The sequence below is a fragment of the Mandrillus leucophaeus genome, unplaced genomic scaffold (genome assembly GCF_000951045.1).
Source record: "Mandrillus leucophaeus isolate KB7577 unplaced genomic scaffold, Mleu.le_1.0 Scaffold148, whole genome shotgun sequence".
NCBI lineage: Eukaryota > Metazoa > Chordata > Mammalia > Primates > Cercopithecidae > Mandrillus > Mandrillus leucophaeus.
In genome coordinates this window covers 2,434,327-2,449,256 of record NW_012101454.1, presented here as the reverse complement: position 1 = coordinate 2,449,256, position 14,930 = coordinate 2,434,327, and the positions used below count along the sequence as shown (strand labels likewise).

At 35.1% G+C, this 14,930-nt stretch overlaps 1 protein-coding gene across 5 annotated transcripts in view; it reads right to left on the bottom strand.

Moving 5' to 3' along the window:
• Nucleotides 1-762: 762 nt before the first annotated feature.
• Nucleotides 763-14,930, bottom strand: part of DYNC1I1 (dynein, cytoplasmic 1, intermediate chain 1) — a 340,924-nt gene continuing 326,756 nt past the window's right edge. For all 5 annotated transcript variants that reach the window (XM_011974691.1, XM_011974695.1, XM_011974694.1 and 2 more), the window contains one exon: nt 763-1,706. In XM_011974691.1, the coding sequence (XP_011830081.1) occupies nt 1,596-1,706 (111 nt within the window). In that variant the 3' untranslated portion in view covers nt 763-1,595. The remainder of the gene's footprint in view (nt 1,707-14,930) is intronic.

Sequence of the window (14,930 nt, the reverse complement as noted above, 5' to 3'; positions counted from 1 at the left end):
CATTCAATTTGGTCTATCATAATAACTCATGGGTTTTGAATTTTTATTCTTAGGTACTTTACTGTATGACTGTGAAACTTTTTTTCCCAGTACTTTTCATTCAAATGCTTTTAAACCTATTTCAGATACTCGTTTGTTATCTATAAAATTTTTATTGTTTACAAAGGATTTCAATACCTAAATATTGTAGGATACTTGGAGTAAAAGAATAACACTATTTTAAAAATAAAAGAAACCGTACAGTTCAAGGAATCCCTACCAACAAAGCCCTAATGGAAATTCCCTTCCTAAAAAGCCAAAGCCTGTCTTCGAATGTTTTTCATGACTCAACTGCTATTTGTTTTCATTTTCCCTGGGCATAAAATGACCTTTTGAAAAAAAAGTTTATTAAAGTTGTTTATAGACATATTTCCTAGTCCAATAGTAATAAACATAATTTTTCTGGTGTAAATTGTTTTTAAAAAGATATGTGTAGGACATTTGGTATTTGTTCATCTTAACCTACCTTTCTTACTCCAACAACTGTCTTTGGGCAAGGGTGGTTTTGGTAAAGGTGAGAGGGAGGAGCTTTCCACAAAACCACACACATTCGCTCATAAAAATAAAACTAGGAGTCTTGGTTTAAGTCCGGTCAGGTTGGCTGCTCAAATAAATTCATGATCGGTCTTTAACATGGCTCTAATGTATCTCTCCCACCTCTTGTCACAGCAGAATTCCAGTCAAGTTTTCCCCAAGAAAAGGATTTACTTACACTGGTGCAGACCTGGTTTGAAACATTTTATTGGCAACACTGATGTCATATTTAGGAACCATAGACTTTTGTCAGACTGTGTTAGCTTCAATGACAAGTATTAGTGGTCAATGATATTTGAAATATTGTTAAAGTACCTAGAAATAATAGGCATTAAAATTCATTTCTTTCACTGCAACAAACCTCTAAAGATTTCATGTCTTCAGTGGAACTGGCATACTGTAATTGTTATTTGGAACTTAATGTAACCTCAACAGCAGCAGAGAGAATACAGTCCTCTCATTATGCACATGCTCTAGGATCGTTTATTTTAATGCTTTCAAATAAATACGTTCCATGCAGCACACTACAATAAATAAGGAGCAGCAATGTTCTTCTAGTAAATCCATTCATAATGTGAGTCACCATGTAAAACACCACATCTCAAGTCTTTGGCCCTGTACCATAACATGAGGCACACCACATCTGCACCCAATCATATCTGGCTTCATATGGATTTAATAGGACTATGCCAGGAGTGCATGTAAGCACAAATTTAACCAGAGGTTTCCAGCTATTAAATACAGCTACTAAGTAGTTAAAAGGCAGCAACTTAACCCATAACCCCCCTCCCTTCATTTTTGAGACAGAAATATAAAGATAGAAATGCTCTGGTGAATTTTGGGTCAGTGGAAAGCATGGTGGGGCACATTTAGAATGCTTGGAGCAAAGCTGGCACAATATGGCACCCAAAATGTCACAGCAATACTGATACTGAATGGACACCGAATACAACAGACTTGACTGCAGACGCTGAGCTCTAGGACACAAAGTTGGGGGCTGCAGTGGGGGCGGCTCATTTCCACTAGGCAGATAACTCAACAGTGCCTTCCTCCTCGCTATCAGCTCTGTTAGCGCGAATCTCCACAAGGGTCCTGGCAAATCGGGTCCATTCATCATTGTGGGGAACTGCAAGCTGCAAAGCAAATCAATGGAGAAATGATGAATAAGATATCTTTCCTGTCTGAAAGCCCTGAAGCCTGAATGACTATCCCTTTGCCCTCACCCCCTCCAAAGCAGATATTTCCCTTGGAATGTAAAGGAAATCAAATATTCTTCTTTGCATCAAGCAGGGCCTGAGGTGTCGCTCTTTTAAGAGAACCATGTCACTCTTGGAAGCAAAAGCACTCACAGAATTTATAAAATTTTAAAACCTATGTAAACTATACAGTCACAGTAGCCACATTAAAGTGCTTTTAGTAATGAAATTTTTTCATAAGAAGACCAGACTTACAGTGAAACAGCAAATAAAAACTGCGTTATTGACCAAGATTTTCAAATAACTGTATATTTTATCCCTAGTCAATGGTATTAATCCTTTTTCTAAAGTATCGCTGATGGGGCAGTATGAAGGAAAAGAATAGCTTATATATACAAAGAAATATTCCTCCTATGAAATAGTACTTAGGCCTTTCCAGTAAGATTTATATGATGATAACTATGAATAATAGTAGTAGTAGCTATTATTTACTGAGAGTTCTGTTCTAAGTACATTACATGTATTAACTCATTCATCATAAGAATCCTATTGTGCCTCATATTCCTAAATCAGAGGCACACAAAGATTAAATAATCTTACTAAGGTTGCATAGCTAGCAAATATCAGTGTCAATGGAATCTGGTTCCATTATGAACATCCCTAGCCAGTATGCTATACTGATTCATCAAAAAGGGGATTTATAAAATTTCTAAAATATCTTCTATACTATTCAGTGAGGAGGAAATTAATGCCTCTTCCAATGCAAACTGAATCTATGAATTTTTGTTAGTCGTTTTAAAGGATAATGTTTTCTCCACATAGCATCCAAAAATAAATTGCTTCAAAATATTATGCAAGTATCTGGGATAGAATATTTGAGGATGAGAAACAGGATTTCGTAGAAGTCTGAATGGTTTTCACAGAGAATAAAATTGATTTAGATTTTAGACGCATTTTCTTGGAGTTTTACCCTATAATATAGTGTAATTCAACCATAGGTACTAGTGCTACAGTACATTATCCACATATTCCATAAACATTAAGAACACACAGGCATCTCAATTAATATACATGAAAAAAGAGGAAGCAAGTAAACCTAAGCTTTGAGATTGCTTCTGCAGCTGGAAAATTTCTCACCACACAGAGCCAAATGATTAGAACTTAAAATTTTTATTACAAGGAAAATATTCTCAAATACTGCCTGTCCAAGAAAACTTATTGGAAAGTGGCAACTTCATTATGCAATGTATATCCTTAAATTAGTGTTCTGGTATTAAGGCTAAATGTTTCAAGTATATAATTCTGGAAATTATATACAGGCAAGGAAAGTAAGTTCTTTGACTTATTTTGCGAAGTGCAGTACCAATAAGAATTCTTACTTAGTCACATGAATGAGTTTCTGAATGGTTAAATGCTACTACAGTTATTGAAACGAATCCAAAGTTCTTTGTAGGCAATAACGCAAGTTCACAATAGTCTTGAATGATGCTGGTAACTTTTTGCTCAGTCTGTTTTCCCTACTTTGGGCTCTTATCCTGTATTCCACGATTCTTCATTTTTCTCTTCAATTTTAGAAAATACTGTACCTGGGAAATGAGGCCCCCAAAATGTATGATACAAACAAGCCCACTAAAAACATAACCAGCAAAGGGTTGGTATCACATTTATGTAAAAGAATAGGACCACTATTTCTTTTCTCTCTTCCAACCACTGAGCAAGCCTTTCCAAAAATAACCATGAAACAAAAGCCCAAGAAGAGACAAAAGCCTAATCATGACAACACATTTATAACTTTTTCCCATACAAAGTAAGAATCAAACTAAAGCTGAAATGCCCCATAACTTCATATAACTTTAAATATTGGAGGAAAAAAACAGGTCTCAATAGTACACAGTACCTTGCTCATAAAGAGCTGAGTTTCGTTTCCAAACATAAAGCTATATTATTAGTTAAAATGGTACAAATTTAAGTTAATATACGATGACCTACGCAATATTTTATTGATAGCAATGTGTATAACAATAAAATAGGTAAATGTATTTACATAGTTTCATGTAGTAGTCATGGCAAGACTGTTCAGAAACAGCCCTAGTAAAGATTATGGAACATTAAGGTTTGAATAAATGTCTAGATACAGTTTAGAACATTTACACTATATAAAATTGCACATCTCAAAAATTACATAACTTCTCAAAATTGAATTTTATCAAATTTAAATGTTTCTTTTAAACACACAAAACATAAACCAGCAAATGAATTATATGTGACTTTCTTCATGGGGGTGGGAGTAATAGTGCTGTAATACTAACACATGCCCTTAGAAATACAGATCCACCCTCGCAAAAGTGTCACAGTAATCTAACACATCTTGTCCTCTTTCTGATCTGCTGAAGTTTCGTTTAGATTGGCAAAATGTTTGAAGTTTGTTTTTTAGGGATATTTGTTTTGCCAAGTCTTTTCCTCTTTATGGTATTGTAATTTTCACAGAAATATTTATGTTCTTGGTTCACAAAAATTCTAGAGTAGAACATGATGAAAACACAATTCCTTCTAGAAACTTGAAATCAATTTATCTACCTCATCCTGTTATACTTTTCATCTTGTTGACTGTAAAAATAACCCAAGGTGATTGTAATGCTAGATTTAGAAGGTGAACTGCAGACTGCCCCATTTTTAGAATTAAATATCACCATCAGGAAGTACTTTAAGTATAATCTTAGCTTGAACTTGTGAATGTGTATTCACAGGCTATTTCTACACCCAAAGTAATAATTTTTGACATTAGAATTACTTGTAGGTAAAACCAAACAGGTGTCCTAACAAACAAGAGGGCCACTCTTTTCACTTTGCTGTTTCCATGACTGTAAACAGCATCCGTTTGGACAGAACTGCCCTTCCTACCCTTGGCAGTTCTTGGCTCTTCTCACCTTGTACTCTCTGATTAGAAATGGCTAGAAAGGAGGCTCAAGAACATAAGTGCATTTATGATTTTCTCTAAGAGATTTTTAAATCCCATACTATCTTAATCATTAAATAGGAAAAATCTTTGTTCATGTTTCTTACAGAACAGACTGATCTCATGTCCTACCTTGCATATAAATTTATTCAATACTCATTCAATCAGCATTGATTGAGTACCAATTATATGTCAGGCACTGTGTTTGAATTAAAGATACAGTAGTGAATTGTTTTGGAATATGATGACTATGAAATACTGACAAAATTAATCATGATTTTTGTAGGTCAAACTGTGTGAATACTGGCAAAAAAAAAACTTCACAGACATTAAAATATGAATAGCCTAAAATTTACCTTCCTTCAGTGACAACTGTAACATTTCCTGTTACCTGTTGTGTGTCAAGCAAGTAACAGGGAGGCAAATGGCATGTTAATAACATTGCTTCAGCATCTCTTCAAGTTTCTATTAAGGCATTAAAGGCTAAATCTAGAGCATCACTATGGATTTTTTTTTCTCTGAGAATAATAGCTTAGAATAATTTCCAAACAATTTACATTTGTGATAGGAAAAAAATTCGTAAGTTATTTTGACCAATTAAAAATGTATAGTTAAATTAAGGGAACACCATTAAAAAAAAATTTAAAAAAACTTCAAAAATTGCCCAGCATTGTTCTAAGTCAAAGTGGATCTGGAAACATTTTCTGCCTCTAGATTCATCTCTGATGAAGTCTGCATCATAGGTTAGGGATGACTCAGATATTCCAACTGCTTCATCGACTGAGTTCACCAACAGCCAGTCCATCTCCTGGTTCAATGACTGTTTTCTAATTTTTTGCTAAACATATAAAGCACTTTCATGCCAAAGCACTCGAGGTTCAGATTCCTGAGATAATAAAATCTTAACTCTAAGAGAGATCACCTTTTTTTTTTTTTTTTTTTTTGAGATGTTGCCCAGGCTGAAGCACAGTGGCGTGATCTTGGCTCACTGCAACCTCCGCCTCCTGGGTTCAAGTGATTCTCCTGCCTCAGTCACCCAAATAGCTGCGATTACTGGCATGCACCACCACACTCAGCTAATTTGTTTTGTATTTTTAGTAGAGACTGGGTTTCACCATGTTGGCCAGGCTGGTCTCGAATTCCTGACCTCAAGTGATCCGCCCATCTTGGCCTCCCAAAGTGCTGGGATTACAGGTGTGAGCCACCACGCCTAGCAATATGATCCTATTTTTACAACCAATGAAACTAAGGGCAAAGGTAGTTACTGAGGTAGGAATTTGGACATAAGAAGGAGGTAAAATGAACCTCCGATTTGGACAGGAGACTCAAGTGCTGTTCTCATCTTGGTTGCTGGCAATGGTCAGGCACTTACCCTCTCATTGCCTCATTTGTAAAGTAGGGATGATGCTGTCTGACCCATTCATCAACAGAGATGTGGAGAGCATGAGAAAGGTAATCTAAGTAAAGGAAGTACTATGAGTTCATCATGGATTGTCATGCATTCTTTTTCCTTAAATTATCAGTCAAATTGAACAGGCTCCCCAAAATGATATGTTTTGTGGCATACATACCCATTTTACAGTATTTTTCTGTTTTTTAAAAAAATTTCCTTAGGAATTAATTCTGATTGTTATGTGAGGATGTTAAGAAGCAGGGCATAGACCTTTCTTTAACAGGTAGGAGAGGACAGTATAGGGAGCTAAATGATTTGCTAAAGACCACATAACTTTCATCTGTTAGTGTGGGGCAATCAAGCCTCACCCCTTTGAGAAATGCCAGCATTCCATGACAGAAGGGCAGGCCGGTAATGTGTTTTGAATCACCTGCTCAAAGATTCTGAAGATTGTTTTAAATCTTCTAAGATTCTTGGAAGACAAAAGGTCAACAAGCAAAAGCAAAAGTGCAAACATTGTGGAAAAATTCACGAAAATGTATCATTTTAGCTTCCCAGAGCCCCACCCCTCAGGCTACCCCACTATTTCTCTGACCATGTCAGGGATCTGTCCCCTCCTCTCTGCCTGAGTGGACTGGAGAGTGCCTCTGGACCCAGTCCCACTTCACCCCTGAAAAACTTACCAGTCTAACCCCTTGCTCGCCTTGCCCGGGTGTCCTGTATACCTAAAGGGAGGCACAGATTGTGGAGTAATAACGTTTGAGAATGGAGCCAGGGTTGACTTTTTTCCACTTCACCAGCCAGATCCTGCTTTTTTTTTTTTCCCCCCAGATTTGCCATTAACTTGCTGTGTGTCTTTAGGGAATGTATGGTTTTAACACTTCTGATTTTTATCTTTTTACTTCCTCATTTGTGTGAAATAAATTATAAGATCCATCTTCTAGGACTGAATATTAAATAAAACAAAAAAATGTAATGAGCTTAACACAGTGCTTGTACATTATAAACCCTGAACATGATGCTGTTTTTCCTTCCTAATGTTTATTCCTCTCTTCTAATTTTTTTTATTTTCTTGCTTCCTTGCCTCTTCTCTTTCTTCTACTTTCTTCTTTTTACCTATTCAGAGCTGAACTTTTTTTTTTAGAAGTTTACCTTATATTTTATAACATTTTATGTCTTAAATATTCACACAAATAATTTCCTAAGTAGTCAGGCTTTTAATAATAGCTAACTTTCATGAATGGGGGACAGGGAAAGAGTCCTTGCAAATCACAAGAATTCTTCCAGAGTTGCTACTTTCCATTGTTCATTTAAAAATCAAGTTTAAAATATAACTATTTATTGTAACTATACACATCCACACACATATGTAGACATGCACATACCTATTTTTTATTTTTCACATGTGACTAATACATCCTAATCCATCTATTTCCTTGTGGCACTTTCCACAGTGGGATTCTTCATTTTTACCTAAAGTTGTAAGGATTTATAACTGATGTACACGCTGTTAAAAAAATCAAATGACTTTTTATAACCAAGGTTAAACATGCAAATATCATTCATATGTTCCTCTTTATAATCACATGGCTAATAACCATTTTGAATAGTTCTCAGTCAAATCTTCCTCATTTTTTAGTAATTGCAGCTATAATAATTTTAAATAGCTGCATTATCTGCAGTAACGTTCACCATCCCAATGCAATATTTTTCATAGCAAAAATATCTGTCTCAGGTATTGCTTACTTTAGTTTTTTTTTTTTTTTTAAATCTTGCATAATTAAGACGTTAGAAAAGCACTCTGATTTCAGTTGGTTTCTCACATACATGAAGTATAGCCAACACATTAAGTGAGTAGGACTTTAGGTTTCAAGATAAATATTCCATGGGATGTGTGGCTCATCAGCCTCTTTGTAATTTTTCAGTTAGATGAAGTAATTTTAAAAAGTGTGTGAGACTATCATGTTAACCCTTGATTTCCGAGAGATACACAACAATTCACCTCTGTATTAGTCTCAAAATTAAACTTTTCTGTTAAAAAGATATCTTACAGATTTCCTTTCACTTTAATACACATTATTTTTTAAAGCATCTACAGAAAATGTAGAAGTGTGCATTGGTTTCCACAGAACAACTGCTAACCCCCTCTAAGCTCTAAAAGCCTTTTTAAAAGGACAATTATTAATGGCACCCAAATTCAGGAGATGGTTGACTTACTGGTATACAAATACACGTCTGTGTTCAGAGGAAGCCTATATTTTTTAGGACAATTCCCTTTACCACACACACAGATGGGAGCAAAGTGGGAGGTAATATGCAATGAAACAGCCACTGAACGACCAAGCATACCCGCTTCACATAAATACAGCCCCACTGTATTTAACTCCCGGGAGAGTCTAGCATCACGGCTAACAATGGATGAAACCACGGACCAGAATTCCAAGCCAGAATGCAATATACAGAGGGTGTAAATATACTACAGTGTTCTACCACAAAAAGATATATGGTATGTAACTTATTTAGAGCAGTTTCAAAGAAGTCGACAAAGTAGGAGTTATATTAGTCTCTGTACAGCACAGTCTGCTATTACCAGTCAATAGGTAAAAATTTCTGTAAAATTTAGCAACACTCTTACCTATGGTGGACAGATGGTATTTGATTATCTTTGAATTTCTTTTCATCTGGAAATCCCATCTAAGGGAACCCTCATCCACCCATGAAGCTTCAGACCTCTCTGCCAAAGGTCTCTTCCCTCATATCTTTAAAGGAGTAGTTTATTTTTACCGCATTTTTTTTTAAGAGTAACACTTTTTAAAAAATCCATTACCACCTAATTAAGGACAGAAATAAAGGTAGGACATAAAAGTCAAAGTAAATAGTAACAAATATGGGTCTCTATCAACTTCAATAAGCCAGAGAATACAGAAAGAAATATATATCCTTCTCCTTAAACGCTATCTTAAGAAAGTAACATGTAAAATATTTTTCATGTTAAAATTTAGCATTATAGGAAGCATGACAACATTCTGAAGGTTTTACCTTTGGAAGAAAAACAACAACAACAACAACAACAACAACAAATAGCCGAAGAAAGAGTTAATTCACGAAGACCTAAAGACAAATAGTCTTGTTTCACATTTGTATTAAAATCTTATCATCCTTCTTTCCTCAGAAATCTTTTAGCCTTATTGTTTTCCTTACTGTTTGAAATAATCTATTTCTCTGCCCAAAAGATGGAGAAAATGCTAAAAACGCTGGTTGATGGACAATAATGAGAAATAAACTTTCTAAACATGGATAACTTCTTTTTCCATAACACAAAAGATCAAGAAAATGGTAGGAAAAAGCAAAAGCATGTGCTACACAAGCTCACCTGTCACATAAGCTACTAAACACATGTCCCTTCTTTTCCTGATATTATTAACTATAGGTTTTCTGGTAAATTCTTAGCAACTGCTGCGTCTAAGCAGTTTTGACAAAAAGAAGGCTTATTGCTAAACACCTTAAAAATATTTACCAAGGTAATAAAAGAAATGTCATTCCCTCCTACAGAATGTTTGGGCATAAAAGAGGTATTTTTATAACGCAGTTCATGATTTACCATATCTATAGTGTCCAAAAAAAGCACAATGAAAAGGAAGCATTTTCCAGTGGTTTGACAACTGTTTGAATCAACTGTTATGCTTTTATTACACTAGTGGCCAACTGCTCACTTTTAAAAGCACAGGAGGGGAGGGAAACTGGGAAAGAGATTGGGGGGAAGGATAGGCACGCTTTTCTAAAGATACTTTCTAAATATCCTTTTCCCTGCAACTACAGTTAAGTAATTCTTTTTCCTGTGCATCAATCTGTAGCCAACTTGGAGGCTACATCCTGAATGCTCTAAACAATTAAATTTTCTCTTAATTTTTCCTCAAATTTTCACACATGAATCATTCGTTCACCCATCAAATATTTACTGGGTGCCTATTTTGTGCCAGGCACTTTGCTAGACTGGGTTATTGTGTTTTAATAGACAATCATCAAATAACCACTTTGTGTACAATTCTGTGGATGTGGTCTTCCAAAGGTTAAAAAAAAAAATCTGAGGAATGTGATAATCAAGGATCTGAATTTTTTTTTTTTAAGTCACAAGGGTAACTTTTTTTTTTTTTAAATCATACTAGAAGGTTTTCACTTTCTTGTTTATTTATTCCCTTTAAAAATATTCATTTATGTTCACTTTCTATCTAAGGGACCTTAATGCTGAGACCAACACAAATAAAAAATTTATTCTGAATATTAAGAAACTATTGGTTGGTTATTAGGAGAAAGAGCTTAGAAATGGGAGACTGTTTTATCTATTAGGTTAAAAGTATGAAATTGCTTTTACAATGTTAGCAATTTGGATATTTCTTAGGTGATAAGTAATTCATGCTTTAAAATTTAAAAGATGTTCTGATAGCTGACATTCTCAAAAATTCATGTAAGCTTTCCTTGAAAGTGAAATATAATGATTCATTCACTTCCTCACTTTTCAAGTCCAACCTACGTGGTGTATAAATATTTACACAGGAAACATGCATAAGCAGATACTTGATTATGTATTATATTTTAGATATGCCAACAGTAGCACACATACACATGTAAGAAACAACTCCATTCTATACAGGCCAGGGTTAATCTACATTCACAGATGATTGGAGAGACTTCACATTTAGCTTTTAAAGCTGTGATTTGAGGCTACTGCTCTAAGCAGCAATTTTTCAAGATAAAATTTAGCAATTTTGAAATTATAGAACCAAACACAATTTTGTCAGCCATAAAAAAATTAACACTATAATTAACAACTGCTTCATAATCCAAACTGCTATTGAAGATGACAGTTTGAAACCACAGAAGAATCGTGAAGATGATTAATTATACAAACTGGTTCTTCTTTCAGAAGGTTTATATTCATAGATCATTTATCACCAAAATGAGAATATATGAACTTCATTGAATATTGCAAATTACTATACACACATTAATTTGCTGTTTGTAATATTAGATATTAGGGCTTTCTTTTCATTGAGTCAACTACTCCATAATACATGAAGTCATAAGTATTTCTTATCAATTCAGAAAAAACATTTGCTTGAGAAGATATTAATCCTGTAAGTCCATTTTCATATACGAATGCTACCTGAATAAGCATACTATTTATATAAAAATTAGTTTAATCATGGTCTTTTACATATGTAATTATCAAAGTGAAAGCCACTGCTATTACACACACTATTAGATGAATACTTACAACATTAATTGGAATTAATTGCACCTTTTCTTTTTTAAATTAAGCACTTTTCCCAGGAGAAATACAGTTAATACTAACATTACAATCATAGATTTTACCCAAAATATTTAATTTCAAATACATATAATTTATTATGACAAATGAATTAATATATTATTTCAAAGAGGCTTATTTTATTTAATTATATTTATTAGCATCCCAAATCTGCCCATGCAAATATACCTTTGTGCCCTTTGACTTAATAGCACAGCATTGTGGCTATAACACTAAAAATTCAAGTAAAAACTGAAAAATCTAGTTGAACATCTTGATGCTTTGTTCTTACGTCATCAACTGCTATCTAGATGTTATAGACAGAACCAGGTATTTGGATTTTAACATTTTATCTGGATGTTTGGTATCACTGGAAGAATTTATGCCTAAGTCTTTTCTTTTTCATGAAGGGAAAATCAAAGGAAGTATTTGGTATCAGCTAAAGAAAATAATGTTTATCCACCTAAGAATAAGCCAGTACTTGCAAAGGCCTTCAAGAATCTAGGAAATTAACGGCCACACTCATGTAATGAGAAACACCCAGTGTTTCAGATGATCATACCTGGATCTTGCTAACCTGAGACCAACTCTGCTCTTCTGGAGGCTGCAAAAACTCAGCCATGCAATCAGGTTTGCCTTGCGTAGGGGACAAAAGCCTTCATAAAGCACAGTTATTAAAACTGGCTGATTGCAAATGCAGTTCTTTTTATTAAGGGACTCTTGTTTGAATTAACCTCCCAAATCCAAGTTTAACTTTTCAGTTTTGTGTTTTGTACACCCACTTCCTCAAGGAGGAGAATTATTTATATTCAAGGCACAGGCTGCTTATGGAGAATTGACCTAGGCCCTATACTACTGGAAAACATGAAGGAGTTCCACAAAGTAAACAAGTATTGCCTAAGTGTGATCCCCTTAAAAATCATCATTGTATTGTATTTATTTTGTGTCACTCAAACCCTTTTTAGCTCCTAGTACTTCCATTTTATCAAATGCCACTACGTCAAACTGCTGTTGAAAGCATTAAAAAAATGGCCCGTTGAATCTCTTTTCTTTTATTCTTATTCTTGCTGGCTATGAAACCTTATGAGGCACCTATTAACAGTTCTTACATGTAACACCTTGACCATCACTCTAAAATGTATTATGTAGGCCATTTTTCCTGTTGGGGTTACAAATAAACTTTTCACTCCTGATTTTTCGTTTTGGCTTTAAAATATATTTAAACGGACATTTAAAATCATGTTTTACTTTTTTAGCAGTGTTACATTTGATCTCTCATGTTAACCCACATCTTTCTTTTCCAAGAATTTTCCCAGGCCCATGTTTCCAATGTTAAATGTATTACACTTATTGAAATTTATAATAAAATGAATACTATTCTTTTGGCCCCCAAATAGTCATATCAAACAAGCTATTTGAAATGCTACCAAAGTTCAGAGTTCAAATTTAAAGATTTATGCATATTTTCTTAGGTAATTAGTGAATAAGATACCAAATCAATAAAGCTAGGATAAGATTTGTCCATCTCTCAAACCATGGTTTTTAAGTTGCCATTTTATTCTTCAAATCCTACTTTGAGCTGAAAATGATTCTGTAATTTTATCATTTGACTACTGTAAAATATAATCAGGGATTTGAAACCTGTGTGAATTTATCACAACTGAAAACAAAATCTTCCCTGGAAGAGGTTAATGGAAAAAGAAATAATAGGAGGTGGAAGATAAACTGCTTCTTTCAAAACTGGAGCTGCAAACAGCATTCTAACTAATTCAGATAAGCAGCAAACATAGTTGTTAGGGGATATTTATGACAGCCGCATCTGTGTGACAGCACTGAAGCCTTAACAATGGCGGCAGGCTTTCTATAAAACACATCTGCAAGAAAGACAGGTAGATAGGCTGGCTATCAATCATCAGAACACATGAATTATTCTATACATACTGGCCTATGTGCTGTTGAAGTCAGCTCTATATACATAGAAAAGCTTGCTTTTCGGTAATGGAGCCATGGCAATGAGTAATTTTTATTTTTAATTCTTTAAAATGTGTGTTCATACATCATTTGAAAAAAAAACCCAAGAATACCTCTCTTTTCAGGTATATTAATAGTTCATTTTTGACTTATTATCCTACCCATGTTTCATTTAATTGCATGGGATCCTTCCTATAATCCAAAACAAATAAATTGCATCCCATAGTTTGGAGATTTCTCAAAACTTGTTCAGAATCTAGGCTCATTTTTAATTTTGAATCTCAGAAAATTTAAATGGTGCATGCAACCACTGTCTATGTAAATTAACTTTTCAAGGCACAAATAGAATAAAAATTATAGCCAAATAATAAAAAGGGGTCTTCTCTGTCTTTTGTCAGATTCAGATTCGCATAACTTCCATTTATGCTAATGGGAGTTCAGCACCTGCTCTGCAAAGAAAATAGACCCCTATCTGTGAAAATAAATGTGTACAGTGTATTTTCCAGATATAATGCTGAAATCAAACAACCAAAAATGTGAGCTATATAAACACAGCCTCATGTGACCTACCTGAAAACATTGCTGTTTTATATTTTACCTCTTGAGTAATAGGTTGTGGGATATTACTCATGTCTTTGTCATTTAAATGTAACAAAAAGAAAAAAAAAAGGGAGATGGACAAACTTAGTCTGGTGATTTCAGTGCGCTCATACACAATCCTATGTTTACGCCTTCAGAAGTTCATAATAAATTGTATCACTAAATCTGGATTCAAGACACTGCTCTCTGCCATCAACTTAAAAGTCATAGAGGATAAGTGTACATTATAAGAGGAAGGCATGGTCATAGGGGCACTGAGCTGGGGCTCCCTGCAGCAGCTGCAGCCTCAGCTGGGACAGGAGATGAGGCAGACGATTGTCAGTGACTGGTGATACCAGAGTTCCTTTCTGCAATGCCCTAATCAGGGAGTGCCAGGGCTCACAGGAAGGCAAGTCTACCTGGGCTTGAATGGGGATGTTTCCATCAGTGCTCATAGCAGCTCCCTTCAGGGAGATCTCAACAACGGTGTGGACAGAGAAAGCCTGTCCCACTCCACTCCAACTGGCGTAGGCATCTCAGAGATCTTTCCCCAAATTATATTATTAATACATTTTTCAGGTAAAACTATGATGTGATCAAAACAGGGTTGTGGGAGGTGAACTGGGATCTTCAGCATGGCTTTAGCTCTATATGTACCTTGATGTTTATCATGGTAGAGTCATGGCCCTTCTCACTAAACATTTTTAAAGAGTTTTAAGAAATAGGTAATGAGGCCGGGCGCAGTGGCTCACACCTGTAATTTCAGTACTTTGGGAGGCCGAGGCGGGTGGATCACCTGAGGTCAGGAGTTCCAGACCAGCCTGGCCAACATAGCAAAATCCTGTCTCTACTAAAGATACAAAAATTGATTGGGTGTGGTGGCGTGTGCCTGTAATCCCAGATACTCGGGAGGCTGAGGCAAGAGAATTGCTTAAACCTGGGAGGTGGAAGGGC